Source organism: Macaca mulatta, chromosome 18, assembly GCF_049350105.2.
Source record: "Macaca mulatta isolate MMU2019108-1 chromosome 18, T2T-MMU8v2.0, whole genome shotgun sequence".
NCBI classification, from domain to species: Eukaryota; Metazoa; Chordata; class Mammalia; order Primates; family Cercopithecidae; genus Macaca; species Macaca mulatta.
The window spans coordinates 7,931,166-7,947,765 of NC_133423.1; the positions used below are offsets into that span (position 1 = coordinate 7,931,166).

At 36.0% G+C, this 16,600-nt stretch overlaps 1 protein-coding gene across 2 annotated transcripts in view; it reads left to right on the forward strand.

The window, feature by feature from the left end:
* NETO1 (neuropilin and tolloid like 1) overlaps positions 1-16,600 on the forward strand; it is a 126,303-nt gene that overhangs the window by 97,062 nt on the left and 12,641 nt on the right. For both annotated transcript variants that reach the window (XM_015122167.3, NM_001257852.1), the window contains 1 exon segment: positions 14,641-14,754. In XM_015122167.3, coding sequence (XP_014977653.1) covers positions 14,641-14,754 — 114 coding nt within the window.

The following is a 16,600-nucleotide window of genomic DNA, read 5'->3' on the forward strand; positions in this document are numbered from 1 at the left end:
TCCTTATTTGAACTAGAATCCTATGCCTCTCCCACCACTGTGTTGGGAGTGTTGGAGCCAGACGGCTTGTTTTTAGTTTCATGAACCCATACACGGAGAGAAACCATACCCCCAGGATCTGCACCAGGTTTAGATGATTTAAACAAGAAGACTCTGGACTTTGAACCAATGAGATTTAGATGAGATTTGAACTTTATGTCATGAGGTCATGGGGGTATATTCTTGGGATCCTTGTAATCACCGTCCCTAATCAGTTCACTTTGAGTTAATTAAAAAGGAAACTATCCTACTGGGTCTGACCTAACTAAGTAAATATCTAATGGTTAGGGATGAAAGAAGTCAGAGATTTTTAACTGTAGTGAACACTCCACCTGGCCATAAAGAAGCAGCCTGCCATATTACACAGAGAACTACGTGGCGGGGAATTTTGAGCAATCTTTAGAATCTGAGAATGTCCTCAGGTTGCCAGTCAGCAAGAAAGTGAGAACCTACTATTCCAGCGTACTGAAACATCCCAACAACCTGAACAAACTTGGAAGAGGCCTCCACATTTTTCATGAGAACCCAATCCAGACAGACTTCTTGATTTTAGCCTTCAGAGACCCTAAGGAAAGAACCCAATTGAGCCCTGCCTGGACTTCTGACATACAGAACTATGAGATCATAAAAAGGTATTGTTTTAAGCTGGTGGGCAAATTTGTGATAATTTGTGACTCAGCAATAGAAAATAATACATAGTATTCCTATTGCGATGATGTGGGCTTTTTTTAATGTAATGGATGATCCAAATATCAATTTTAACATATTACTTAAAAACATTTGTAATAGATTGCTGTTTATTAATATAGTGCTAGTCCTAGTTTTGATAGTTCAGGAGATGTGGCAAGATATACTGTAATTGTAGGAAACAATCACTCCAGCATCAGATTGACACTAAAAGTTGAGGTTCCACTAGCCTAATCATTAATAACTTTTCTTTTTGATACATTTTTATATTCCTGCTTTCATTCTTTTATTCCTTCACTAAACTTTCCAGGCATGGATGGTTCAAAGATGAATATGATGGTTGCTTCTCTGAAGGCACCGCACTTCCACACTAACTCAGATTCAACTCAAGTGTGTGACTCACTTCAGATGTTCATTTATATCTGGTATTCTGTGCCACACTCCCACCACATACTCCCTCATTTATTTTAGTAAATTACCCACGGAAGGTTGTACTCTAAGAAGCCTAATTCTCTTTGTGTGTAGTTTTTCTCTGCAGCGTTTGTTTATGCTAGCTGGATATTTGCTCTACTGACACAGTGATTGATTTTATTTCACTGTTCAGTTTTATTATCTTTTCCTGTCTAGAAAAAGATATAGCCTGCCATCTGCCTCTTGTTCACACAGTTTGCATTCTGCCTTGGATAATGCAAATTCTTAATTTTGTAATAACTAAGTAAAATTGTCATATAATCTCAGTAACTAAATTTAATGGCTCCTAAGGGAAAAAAATATAGATTATAACTCAGTAACACTCTGAGATTATACACCAAAGGATCTTCAAATTAACCAACTTACTTTAATGCTTTTTAACTTCTTTCAGATTTAAATGGGATGACTTTAAATAACTTTGTTAGTTATGGAAAAATGAATTAACACATTTTCTAATTTAGAATTATTTTAAAGAAAGCGAAGAGGGAGTCAAAAATGTAAATCCTCTCACTTAATATTTCACAACAGTGTTTCATTTATCCTCTAGAATAAGCAAGGCCAAACACCATTTACAAGTTTGGCGTAAATACTAAGATCAAAAGACATTTTATTCACTATATATTTCCCCACGAAAAGAAAATGTTATGTACTGGAGAAAGCAGTGTTACCAATCATACCTTGGGCCAAAGTGTAAATTGAAGTCTTACTATAAATCTTAATGCCACCACCTTGTGAATTGATGTGTATTAAAAAGATTAAGACCACTTTACTAATATAGAAAATATTTATGTATGTATGTCATATAGTAGCATAAATACCAGATCGTACAGATTTAAATATAAACAATGCACAACATATGCTGAAAAAATTGCTGAATGTGTGTCATATATTGGCAGGTCTTCCTAAAATAAAGCACACTATGGATAAAAAAATCACCATATTCAAACATACATAAATTTCAAATATTTATTAATATAGAAATATCATAATCAAAATAAATATGGAAGAGTTGACCTGGAGAATAATTGGTAAGATAAACAACAGGCAGTAGGTACATACTTGTATCTTATAAAAAATAATGATTATATTCAAAAATAAGAAAAAGATAAGCATTCTAATAGAAAATGGGGCCAAAATGTGTATAACTAATTCATAAGAGAAGCATAAATGTCCTGTAAGCATAAGAAGCAAACATGTAAACATATTAGTAAACAAATATATAAATTTAAAATTTAATGAGACATCATTTTCATCTATCAAAATGTTAAAAACATGAAGTCATATTAGAGATGGAATCTTGAAATAAAAGCATATGCACTGCTTATAGGAAACAAAATGTTTCCTGAAGGACAATTTAGCACTATATGTCAGAATTCCAAAATAGGGAACAAAGATAGAATATCACCTTGGAATCAGAAATATTAACCTCTAGGAATACATACTGCTGATGAGTGCATATTTATAAGCGTGGAAAAATGCTTAAGTAGATTGGTCAAATGGTTCTGGGAATGTCCTCTTTATTAAGATGTGGTAGATTGATACTGACGTACTATGTTAAGAAACAAGATGTTAGAAGCAAGTAGCGAACACTTGTACATTACATTTATACTCTTGTAACTACATGGGATAAACATTTAATACATGTCATTTATTATATATGTAATACATATATGTAAAAGACAATGGGATTAAGATATTAATGGTTGTATTTGGGTGGTGACATTTTTTGCCTGTATTTTCTAATTTTTCTAAAATATATATGTATTGGTTTGGTAAACACTTTTTTACAAAGCTATTACTTAGTTTTCAGACTAAATAATAACTCTGTAATAGAATTTCTCCACCATTTATCTTCTGAGAGACATTCAACTGATGACTGACTGACTGCATGACAGATCCTGATGGTAAACCTGCAATTTTGCAGGATCTTAGAACACCAGATATAGTATTGACCCTTTTCTCCCCTCGATATGAGTGCATACACCCTTGAATTCACTTTAATAACTTAAAGACAGATGATAATTAGAAAAATGCAGCCTTAGATTCATCCCAGGACTAATTATGATACGAGTTGTCAGGGTATCCTGGCTGGAAACCGCCACTCTCCGTCAGCGGTCTCATCTTTACTTTTCTCATCACTGCCCTCTCCTGTCCCTGGTTGCTGTGCTGTGCAGCAACGGCCACTTTGGCAGAAGGCTGGTTAGTCGAAGTCAAATGCCTGAGAAATCTGCTACGTGGTCTAGATGGGCATATTAGTTTCCCATTGCTGCTGTAACCAATTAACGTACGTTTAGAAGCATCAGATAACACAGCTCTATTATCTTACACTTCTGGAGGTCAGATTCCTAAAACAGGTTTTACTAGGCTGAGACCAGGATGTCAGCAAGGCTGCTGCCCAGTAAGAGGCTCCATTGTAAAATACATTTCCTTCCTTTTCCCATTTCTAGAGCAGGATTTCTTGGCTCCTAGCACTTCTCCTTTGTCAGAGCCACTGGTGTAGCATCTTCATGTGCCTTTACGATTTGCTGTTACATCATCTCTGTTCCTTCAGTCTCTACCTGTCTTTAGTTGTTACTGCATTGGGCTCAACTGGATAATCCAGAATAATTCCTCATTTTGAAATCCTTAATCACACCTGCGAAATCCCTTTTTCCATATAAAGTAACATTCACAGGATGTGGGACTAAGATGTGGACAACTTGGAGAGCCATTATTTATTTGACCGCAATAAGAATTTGTATTTCTGTGGTTTTTTTGCTTGTTTATATTAAGCTGATGGAGTCTTTAACTGAAATTCTGAAAGCAGTAATTAAGTTGACTTTAAAACCAAAGGTATACAATATCAACTGATATATCAAAAGATATATCTTAACACAAGTCTGCCTTCACACCTTGCTATTGCGTAAGTATTCTTTTATATAAAGAATTTATTTTTAAATTAAATATTTTATTACTATAGAAAAACTTAAAAAGTTAATGTATCCTAAAGATATGAATATAACTTTGGGCAAGTATAGATGGGTTTGAAATTTTAAAATAAATGATAAACATTTTTAGAAACAGAATCACAAATTAGCCATTTCAGAAAATTATTTTGCTTTTGGAAAATATCTGAGATGGAATTACAGTGTGTAAGAGCACGTCTTCAGTGTCCGTCAGTTCTGCCACTTTCTTATGTGTGATGCCTGGACTTTAATCCTCAGTTTCCTTTCTGTAAAACAGAGAAAATACCACAGGGCAGCTGAAAGTTCTCAGTGTATGTCTGGAAAATAGCAAATGGTCGGCAGAAGGTGACTAGTATTGTATCTGTTAGTGAAGTAACAACGTACTGAAACTTGGGTAGTTAACACTTTCAAATACAGTGAGGCTATTGAGCAAAGGAAAATGAAATAAAATTGTGTAATCTGCCAGAAGCCAACTCTCCTTTCCTCCCTCATTTCTTTCCTTTCCTTTCCTTTCCCTTCCTTCCTCCCTTCCTTCCTTCCTTCCTTCCTCCCTCCCTCCCTCCTTCCTTCCTCCCTCCCTCCCTCCCTCCCTTCCTTTCTTACCTCCTCTTACCTCCCTTCCTTCCTGTTTTTTTTAAAGCTTTTGATTGAGTTTGATTGTACCATAAAGAAAACACTGTCAAAAGTATTCTAATATTTGAAATGAATTATTGATGGACTTTTATTACCGATATGGTTACTTAAATCATTGAAAAAGTATTATGTGTATAGACACGTAGGTTGATGAAATACTTAAAATTTAAAGTTAATTTTCTTAAGTAATTTGACTAAAACAAGTATCTTAAATAATTTTGCTTCTTTGCCTATTCAGAAAATACTGCAGAACTTTCATTGAACCAGTTAGAATAATTTTTTTAAATAAAGTGTGTGGGTCTACAAGGAATCACTTGGACAAGAATAAAGGCAGGAAATTTCCTGTAATTTTTAATAGAATCCTTGGAAATAATATATATTAATCTCTCTGATTCTGGCTTTACAACTATTATAGTTTATGTCTGCCCCTGAAAATACACAGCATATGTTTGTTATATGGAAATAGAAAATTATTACTTTTAATTGATAGCCTGTGAACGAGCAGATTTTTAAGTTTGAGTCATGGTGATGTGTTTAGGTATGGTTCTCATCTTCGTTTATTGCAGGCCCCTTTTTTGGGACTTGGCATGTTCAATGAGAGCAAGTATTATACCTTTATAAAAGAATAGTGTGTCTAAACTAGCGAACTGCTACTGACATGTATGTATCATGAAAACCAACTCTAGCCCACATGTGCAGGGCCTAATAGTAATCAGCATGCAGATGCCAAAGAAATTTAATGCCTTCCTTATCGTAATTGTAATGCCTAACTACACACATTGAAGAGATCACTGTGAGGCCGAATCAAGGCAGACATAATGGAAGTATAAAAATATTATGTAATAATGTCTAGGGATGATAAAATAATGGATAAATTATGATGTGGTTCACCCCACATAAAAGGAAAGAGTTTGTATATATGGAATGTAAGTTTCCAATGAAGATGTGTTTCTTAATATAATATCTTTCAGAACAGTAAGAATATGTAATTTTAGCACAAAGATTGGGGAGGAATCTCATAAATATGTGTGAGATCGAATTGAAATTTATGAACAGAATTTCTTGTACAAAAACAGATTAATATATGTACATCTTCATAATACTGGATATTTTCAAAGTATAACTTAGTCTTATTGGAACAGAGAGTTTTGAAAACAGATATTGATTTTTCAAAATAACTATGAAGATGATAAAGGACATGAAAAAAAGATACACAAATCTATTTCTGGCCTCAAGTCTGGTCACCATTTTTCAAGTAAAATGTCATTTCCTCTAATTGCATAGCCTATGGGCCATTTTAAGTTTCAATGTGGTGACAAGGGAAATTTTTCCATTTGTTTTGGGAAAAAAAAAATTGTTTTGTGGGAAGTTCTGATGGCCAAATATATTTTATATATTTTTAATATTTTTGTTTGTGTAATTAACCACAATTAAAAATGATAATTAGTAGCAAGCTACACACACACACACACACACACACACACACACATATATATATATATATATATATATATATATTTTTTTTTTTTTCTTCTGAGACTGAGTCTCACTCTGTCACCCAGGCTGAAGGGCAGTGGCACAATCTCTGCTCACTGCAACCTCCACCTCCTGAGTTCAAGCAATTCTCCCACCTCAGCCTCCTGAGTAGCTGGGATTACAGACATGCACCACCACGCCCAGCTAATTTTTGTTTTTAATCGAGTTGGGATCTCACTGTGTTGGCCAAGCTGGTCTTGAACTCCTGACCTCAAATGACCCACCCACCTCAGCCTCCTGAAGTGCTGGTATTGCAGGTGTTAGCCACTGTGCCCAGCCAAGCTATATATTTTTAATGACATTTTTGAAGGTTTTCAAAATTTGCATCTTCAGTTGATTACTCATAATTGATATCTCTAGTTTTATTTTCTTTCAAGTTTATTTTTTAAAGTTTTGCTGTTATTTAAAAATTAAAATCATTGTCAGACATTAATGAGAAGATGGCATTTAATATTCATTGTGTTGCTTAAATAGTTTTTATTCTGTCCGGGCGCTGTGGCTTACTTCTGTAATCTCAGCGCTTTGGGAGGCCAAGGTGGGTGGATCATGAGGCCGGAAGTTCAAGACCAGCCTAAGCAAGATGATGAAACCCCAGCTCTACTGAAAATACAAAAATTAGCCAGGCACAGTGACAGGCGCCTGTAATCCCAGCTACTCAGGAGACTGAGACAGAAGAATTGCTTGAACCCAGGCAGCAGGGTTTGCAGTGAGCTGAGATTGTGCCACTTCACTCCGGCCTGGGTGACAGAGGAGACTTTATCTCCAATTAAAAAAAAAAAAGAATTTTTATTCTGATATATAGTCTGTCACCAAGTATTTATGAAGCATCTACAAAGTGGTACATCTGGTTGCCAGACTTTTAAGAGGAAGCAACAAGGCACAGGTGAGTTAACTCAAAGGGATTAGCCCACACCCTAGTATCTATTGTGAGAAAACAAACATGGGTGATGTGGTGGGAAGGATGAGGACATGGTGACCTGCTAGTTATGGTGGGTGACATCTGAGTGGAGGAGGAATTTTATAAATGTTTAGGGTGAGCAGAGGCTGTGAGAATATAAATCACTTGCTGTGTACTAGGGCACAAGGAGCCTGGACATTAGTCTAGCATTATTGGAAAGTGTTTTGGGGTGTCTTCAACAAAGTGAAATGCGGCCTGATTTACTCTTTCAAATGGCCAAGGTCCCCATGGCTTCTGTGTCCCTGAACCCCATGTAAGATTGCTGTCAGTGAATGGGGGCCTGGCTCCTTCACAGCAGTGGAGACCTGAACAAGAGCTTTGTATTGAGACAGAGTCACCCAAGAGATGGCCACTGGCTCAACGGTATCCGGGGGAGAAAGGACCCAAGGATGGTCTTGAGTCTTTAGCCTGAACACCTGAGGGGATGGTCGTGCCGTTTGTCAATGCCAGGAAGGTGTGGGAGGTGAGAATTAAAGGGGAAAATGTGGATAAGAGGAGTAAGGTGATAATCGTTTTGCTTAAGCCCGTCAGCCATATTCTGTTTGGGATGGTAATTACAGTTCCAAATGGAGATGTTAAGTAGGAATTTCAATGTTCAGAGTAAGTCTGGATCTCACATAGTAGTCAGAGGTAGGGGTTAAGCCCCCTCGTTAGTGTGGGCTCTGCGTCTGATGAAAATCGCCCAGAGAGATGACAGAGGAAATGAGAGACCTGTGACAGCCTCAGGGGGCTCAGTTACAGGGGTCTGTAAGGCACTAGCATAGTGGCCTGAGAAGGCGGGGGGAAAATCACCTTGGTTAGCTGAACTGATAAACATTAGCAACAAAAGTAAGTATGCTAGATTTTGCTCTTCAGTGTGAATTCATGACCTAACTATAGAATGTTGATATGAGTCATATTTACATATTCAAATTAGTGTTAAGCTTTGCCTCCATCCCTCACGAAACAGAGTAATAGATTCTAGACCATCCCGAGGGTCAGAAGTTTTAATTTTAAAAAGTAAGTTTTAGCAAATCTTCAAGGCTGACAAAAGTTGAACCTGAGAAATAAAGCAAGAAGATGTAAATATACTCTGATATGGTTTGGCTCTGTGTCCCCATCCAAATCTCACCTTGAATGTTAATAAGCCCCACGTGTCAAGGGCTGGACCAGGTGGAGATAATTGAATCATGGAGACAGTTTCCCTCCATGCTGTTCACCTGATAGTGAGTTCTCATGAGATCTGGTGGTTTTATAAGGGGCTTCCCCCTTCGCTGATTGTCACTTCTCTCTCCTGCCACCATGTAAGAAGTGCCTGTTTTGCCTTCCAACATGAAGGCATTGTAAGTTTCCTGAGGCCTCCCTAGTCATGTGGAACTGTGAGTCAATTAAACCCTTTTCTTTATAAATTACCTAGTCTTGGGTATTCACAGCAGCCTGAAAACGGACTAATACATACTCCAAGCTGTTTCCTCCCCCAGCTGCTTTTCCACACGTCTGAGCATTTCCATTCAAACTAAAGATCAGGGAATGATGAAGAATTAATAAAGAGCAGAAGTAAAAGACCCAGAGGTGTGACTGTGGCTGTGTGGTGTGAGTGTGTGTTTGAGTGGTATGTGTGTGTCTGTGAGTAGTGTCTGTGTTCGAGTGTGTGTGGTATATGAGTTTGTGTGACTCTGTGTGTGAGAGAGACTGTGGCTATGCCTACACAGGCCAGCATAGAGCTGGGTGAGCTTTAGACAAAGCTCAAAATTAAAGACGTTAAAATAATTTGAGGAAATCAAGCAGCAAGAATGTCTGAAGAGAACAAGATGAGTGGACTGTGGAGGGGAGGTGAAGAGAACCAGACCCTAAGTCCAAGAAACATGGGGTCCAGTGGTGTAATGAGTCTTTAGGGGAATATGATTAAGGATCATTTTGTTTTCCCATTTTTCATGATGTAATATGATGACTTATTTGACATTGAACAAATTACCAATGATAGTTTTATTAACCATAAAACATGGATAGTTGAAATATCACTGTTTCAAAGAAATCTGCCTGTTTTTATTTCAATTAGTTTTAATATTTCTTGAATAGTTTTTAGTGGATTTCTGGATTTCAAAAAGAAAAAAAAACAAAATAAACAATTCTAATAGAATAAGCTTAGTGACTTCTACACTAAAGTAGCTATTATAAATTAAAAACCTTTAAGTTACAAAATTTAAGCAGTGTTTATCCACATGAGATAAACATTAAAATCGGAGGTACATCTATGACTAGACCTTTCACATTAAAAATATGTGTTCTATGCTTCTTTATTAAATACATTATGTAAAACTTCGTTTGAGTGTTGTGGCTGTATTTTATCTTCTCCTACATGACTCAAATATGTAAGAGACTTGTTGTCCCCTGCTAAATAATTTGTTTATTTAAAGAATTAGTAATGTATAGGTTTAGGTGTCATTCCTGGTGCTTTCATGGTTTATTTTAGTCATCCCCATGAGGGAGTAAAATGGTCTTTAACTAAAGTCTGATGTAAGTTCGCCACCTTGTGGTAACAATGGGAATAGATGAGGGTTTAAAAAGAAGAGTAATGAAGCAATATAGCAAAGATGTTTAAACTATTTTCCTGATATAAAAATCTGAAAGAGAAAATTGACTTTTTTTGATTAACATTTTGTATTTTTCATGCAAACTTATGATTTTCCAAATATACTTTTTATACATTTTAAGTTTTTTGTTTTGTTTCATTTGCTTTTGTTTTGGTAACTGTGGTAGTTCAAGAACAGGTAACATTCTTTTATCATACACCATATGACAGTATCTGTTATGGTTTTTAAAGATCTATCACATTTAATTCTTACAACTTTATGTAATAGTTATAATTCTCCCCATTATATAGATGTAAACAGAAACTGAAAAAGTTAGTGAATTTGCTCAAGATCACATAACTCACTTTGGAAAATCAGACATATTGACTCCACAGCCTCTGTGCAATACTCTCCTTAAACGCTTTACAATTCCATCTTGTAATGTTTTCATCCATGCCGCTGACACTATACTGCATTCTGTGCATAATTAAATCACTCGGGTAAGTATTGTCTTTATCCCCACTTTACAGATGTGGTAAATGAGCAACTTACAGGTTAATCAGCTCAAAGGCAAAGAGTGTGAAAGAGGCAACCCTGGGAGTCAGAGACCAGGTGGCCAGGCTGCAAGGGACTCTTCTCTAAACCTGCTTTTGCTCAGGGAGGAAGCAATCTGTCCTTAAGGATTATCACTCCTGACAGCCCAAATCACAGCTGGGCCCTCTGTCCTGTTAGCAGGACTCTTCAATCCCAGGCTGATGTGTCTGGAGAAGTTCTAAGTTTTGTTTAATCTACAGTCTGTTGCACAGCCAAAAATGAATGCTCTGCACAAATGCATAGGTATTGGTGTATGTGGGAGGAGGAAACAGTGAAGAAATATTCATTTTGAAGTGTTGTAGTGTCTCCTTTCTATGTGAATGTTTTACATCAAGAGCAATGATATGCTTATACATATGACATTATTCTGGCTGACTAGAATATTTTACTACTTTAACAGAAATCAGTTTCCATCTTTGGATTGTTAGATCTGAATGATGAAATGATGATGTCAATAAACCCAATAAAGTGAAATCAAATTAGTTGGAAGGTCTCATGTCTAAATACACTTTCAAATAGTTCAGTGACAAAAAGCAATAGCAAATTGTTCCATCTATGTTCATAGTGTTTTAACATCAATATGAAGCTCTATTTGCTATTCTGATAGAAACAAATATAAAGTTGTGTGTCCACTCTTGTGACCCTGGAAATTGTGTGAGGTACTTGGCATTTGGAGTGTTACTTCTTTGGCTGCCGCTTTATTATAAATAAATATTGAGTTTCCTTTAAATCACTAGGGAATAAAGCAGCTGGTTTATGAGACAACAGCTTAAATGATGAGTATTGAACCTCGTAAGTAGAATAAGTCTTCTGTAAATTGGTCGAGGAATATGTGCTTTGTCAGAAATAGTAAAAGAAGCAAAGATATGATGCTGAGTTAAATTTCTGAGAATACATGCTGCCTGTAATCACTACATGCTGCATTGGAAGACTATGGCCTTGACTGGAAGACTGTGGCCTTGATCAGAAGACCCTGACCTTGATCAGAAGACCGTGGCCATGATTGGAAGACCATGGCCTTGACTGGAAGACTGTGGCCTTGACTGGAAGACTGTGGCCTTGATTGGAAGACCATGGCCTTGACTGGAAGACTGTGGCCTTGACTGGAAGACTGTGGCCTTGACTGGAAGACGTTGGCCTTGATTGGAAGACTGTGGCCTTGAAGATTAGTTCTCAACCAATAAACACATTTGTTAGAGTCTTCTGCTCTCTGGAATATACTAAGGTATGCAGCCCAGTCAGAGTTAACCTTTTGCTAAGTAATATTAATCAGTTAAAACATCTATTATTTACTACAAGCCTAGTAAACTTAAGCCATTATGAGAGATTAAACATAAACGTTAATTTAAAAAAAAAAAGCATGGTCACAAGCCTCAAATATATACAAAAAAGATGATAAAATACACTCTTAAAACTTTTAAAAATTACATGTGAAATAGGACTTAAGGAACAGCTAAATTTTCTGATAGATTGGAATAATATTTTAAGACTATAGATCATAGGGTTCTGATGTGATTTGGATGGCAGAGTGGAGAAGGGGTATCTGGGGCAGGTAAACGAAGGGAGTGCTGTGTGGACATGGTGCCGGATGTGTCAGGAGTGTGCTGGGAGCAAGGGGCTACACGTGTTGGTGGACCGAGTGCACACAAGTCTTTGAAAGAGCAATGAGAATGTAGGCTTGATTTGTTCTATTGGTGCTATTGTAGTTCTTAACCAGGAGAGAAATGAGAGTCTTTAATGCATCATTGCATTTACGCATTGCTGAGAGAAATATTCAGCGTCAGTAAGTGCTGGGGTTACAGGCGTGAGCCACCATGCCCAGCCTCTACATTGCTTCTTAACCGTATCAGGATTTGCTTACTTGTTTTTATTTTTCATTGCACAGCAATTCTGTAACTATTAGCAAAAGTAAGGAAGAAAATACATGGAGAAATACCTAGGATAACAAAAAAGAAAAGAAAAGAAAAGAAAAAAATACACCACAAACAAAAGGGAGGCTAACTCCCAATTAACTGGCATATTTGCATAATTATTTAATGCATAAAAGCATGTTAAAATGTGATTTATTGACATTCCTGGATTACCTATTGCATTCTCGGTAAAACCGCTAATATTTAATAACTGATCCTGGAACATTGAAAGTTTCACAACTACTAAGCAGCAGAAACAAACACAATCCCATTTGGATTATTTGGAATTCAAATTTCAGTGCCCTTAACAACATACTAATGCACTTCACTCGATTACCAGAATGCAATGTTATTTTTATTTGTATGTTTAAATTTTTAAACTAACCCATCCTATTTAATAATTATTATAATAATTTTTCCAACTAATAGGTCAGTAAATATGTAATTTTTAAAGGTATTTCTTACTTGATGGGTATTCTTTCAAAATGTATACTACAATTTGTTAGATAATAAGTATTCTACTCATTTTTACAAAAGCAGTTTGCAGCCATTCTAATATAAAATTTTCCAAAATCTCCTTTATACACTGTGTACAAATTTTGGCAACATTGACTATCTAATTAACAGAACTTACCAATTCTGCAGAAGCCATTATAGTCGGCTACAGAAATTCAAATTTAGTTGCTTACTAAAGAGCAGGTCTTTACAATAATACACTGGATTGTTAAATTTTACATTATGAAAGGTTTATACAGAACAGTACTTAACACATCATTAGCAAAATAAAGTGTTAAGCCTGATACTTTATTTTACAAAATGACTACTACCTATTTTCTACTCTAATTTTCGTTTTCCAAAATTACTGTTACATGCTTTTTACTCTTTAACCGGGAACATGAAGTCAAAATGAACAGAGAGCTAACTGTTTTGGGTTGTGGGAGGAGGTAGGGGATGAAGAACCAGGAAGTATCCCATTGCTTGAATTAGCTATTTCTTTGCCTTGCTTTTGGTTTTCAGAATTTGAGTGGTTTTGTTTTGTTTTGTTTTGTTTTTTAAGGATTTCTGGGAGTATTAAAATATAGTAAGTTGCCTTATGTATATTAAATTGCAAAATATTGTTTTGACAGTTGTGATTAGCGTAGCAAACGTAGTAAAGAAGCTAACTCTAAAACTTACGTAATATGCAGTTTTGAAAGTGAAAAGCTCATTATAACATGACTTCAGTGTCTAAATAGTACTGATCATTAATGTATCTTCATTTATTAATCATTGGAAATTAATGTGTTTTGTGTGCAATAGATATTGCTAGAATGTCAATTCTACAATCCTTAAAAGGATTGTAGAGCCTTTATTGAAAAAAGAAACACTAAAATTGCATTTTGTCTGATACGTGGAGTGAATACAAAGGTAAAATCAAAAGTTAGCTTTTAAAAGCACTTTCTGTAAGCAAACATCCACAATGCAATATTACTGTAAAGACTGAGCACACTTAAAATATTCTGTCACTCTAATAATGAAATAAATGTATTTTTCCTCATGTTGAAATCATATCTAACATTTTACATTGCTATATTCAACTCCTGTTTTCTCATCATTATTTAGCCGTATTTTGTACCTGCTTGAAGTTCATATTTTACCTCCCAGTTCCTTCAGTGTGCGTTGTAATCTGGAGATAATGATCATTGTATATCGAATCACTAGAATGTATAAAATACGTGCATAGTAAGCTAATTTTATCACCATGTATATTAAATGTAATAAGCATAATATATGTTTTGTGTTGTTCAGGATTAATTTGTTCATGATTCTGAATTTCCATGGCATTTTGTTTTTTTCATATTCTTAAGTAATGTTACAGGGTTTGCTTTAGTATATTTTATTCATTAGTACTTGGTAAGTATATATTTTTCAAAATTATTTAAAAATTTCTATTAGGTGTTTTTGCACAGTAAAACTAGATTTATACATTCTTAATTTAGTATAAAGTATAATTTATGCACATGGTAGATGCTTCAGGTTTGCTAAATAAATATGCCTACTTAAAAAAATGTGGATAATGTACTTCATTTTAATGATGGAAAATACCCTATGGCATTTTTATAAGCTGAGCCTCTCTAGAGGATTGCCAGCACTGTTAGTAACACAAGAAATAATTAACATTACGGCACCATTTCTGAACATCTCATGACAGATCATTTATCTCAGTTCGTGGTAAATTATTCTAATCTTTTTATTTTTGGATTTGTAATATGAGTGATTTACCACTGAATATCAGTTATAACTTTCTTCCTTTGTCTTGTTCGTCTTGTTTTTAGCTCCTTGTGAAGGCAATACATTCTTCTGCCATAGTAACATGTGTATTAATAACACTTTGGTCTGCAATGGACTCCAGAACTGTGTGTATCCTTGGGATGAAAATCACTGTAAAGGTAATGATTAGTCCCTGAAATCTGAAAAAATTTCCTCCCTGTGGAGTGGGGTAGAAGTTTATATATATCAGTCAGACAGTCTTTAAAATAAGAGTATATAGTGCCTTTTATGAGCACTGCATGTCTTACAGTCGATTTGTAAGCATTTATCTTACCCTTTACTCATACCGTGTCCAGATGTTTCGTTATTCAGTAGCGCACAGTGGACTATCCTTAGCACTTGAATTCTAATTAAAGACATCACCTCATTAGACCCTGCAGAGCTCTGGAAACGGGAGGTTTCAGGGGAGCACACTACTTTCCTATCATGTGTGATACCGTCTGCTTGTGGCCACACCTGTCATTCATTCTAGTTTGTCTTGATTGGACTTTGTGTACGTACTCAAGAGATAAAATATATTGAACTAGCATTTGTACTTTCAGTTACTTCCAGCTACTTCACTTCAGTTTTGCTATGAAAATGCTTTTCTTCCTTTCCCATGAACATAGCTCCCAATGCCCTTGCCTCCTTCCCTTGTCTGTACACAAAGGATTACGGATGTTGCACATTTTAGTTAAGATGAAACGATGAAACTGCCATATAAAGTGTTTTACTGAGATCCAGTATTAAACAATTGACAAAAGAAGATATGCAAATAACTCTTTCATGCTTGAAGTCCAGTATTATCTATGAAATGCCTTCTGTTCATAGAAGTAAAGAAGTAATACCACAGTATTCATTGCTTCATACAGTCAGTAGGAAAGGCGGTTACACTATCAACACTTTTGCTGTTGATTACTTTCCTGTCTACTTTTGAATGGATTAGAAATTTATTTATTTATTTTTTTGACGGAGTCTGGCTCTGTCACCCAGGCTGGAGTGCAGTGGCGTCATCTGGGCTCACTTCAAGCTCTGCCTCCCGGGTTCATGCCATTCTGCTGCCTCAGCCTCCCGAGTAGCTGGGACTACAGGTGCCCGCCACCATGCCCGGCTAATTTTTTGCATTTTTGGTAGAGACATGGTTTCACCGTGTTAGCCAGGATGGTCTCGATCTCCTGACCTCGTGATCCACCCGCCTCAGCCTCCCAAAGTGTTGGGATTACAGGTGTGAGCCACCGCGCCCGGCCAGAAATTTACTTTCTAAGTGATCTTACTGCAGACCTGTTAATAATTCGTAGTCACCATTGGCTTTGTTTGGCCTATGTAAATGTGGTCCCATGTATGTAAGAAATATTTCACATGAGATGGCAATCAACACATGTGAATGGATGTGCATTATGAAAGTCCATATTTATTTTTTTCAGAAAGAAAAATGATTCGTTTAACCTTTAATTCATTCTCTTGTGATAGGAGAAAAACTTTTTGTAATTGCAGTCATTTCTAATTTATGGAGGTTACGCCGATGGCAAGAATGTTGTGTAGCCTAAAGTTTGTCCCATGTGCCCTTGAAAAGAATATCTATTTGCTGTTGTTGAGTGAAATGTTGTATAGATGCCTGTTATGTCTGGTAGGCTTACAGCATTGTTCAAGTCTTCTGTTTGCCTTTGATTTTCTGCTGTGTTTTGTCCATTATTGTAAGTGGGTGTTAAATTCTTCAGCTATCATAGTTGAATTATCTACTTCTCTCTTCACTTCTGTAAAATTTTCTCTCATGTAATTTGAAGCTTGGTTGCTAACCTCATGTATGTGTGTAATTGTTGTATCTTCCTCATCACCCTTTTATCACTACAAAACAATCTTCTAGAGTTTAGTACAGTTTTTTTGTCTTGAGTTATATTTTGTCTGACATTAGTATAGCCACTACATCTTTCTTATGGTTTGGTTTCCATTCTTCTTTTCCACGTTTTTACTTTCAGTCTGTCTGCA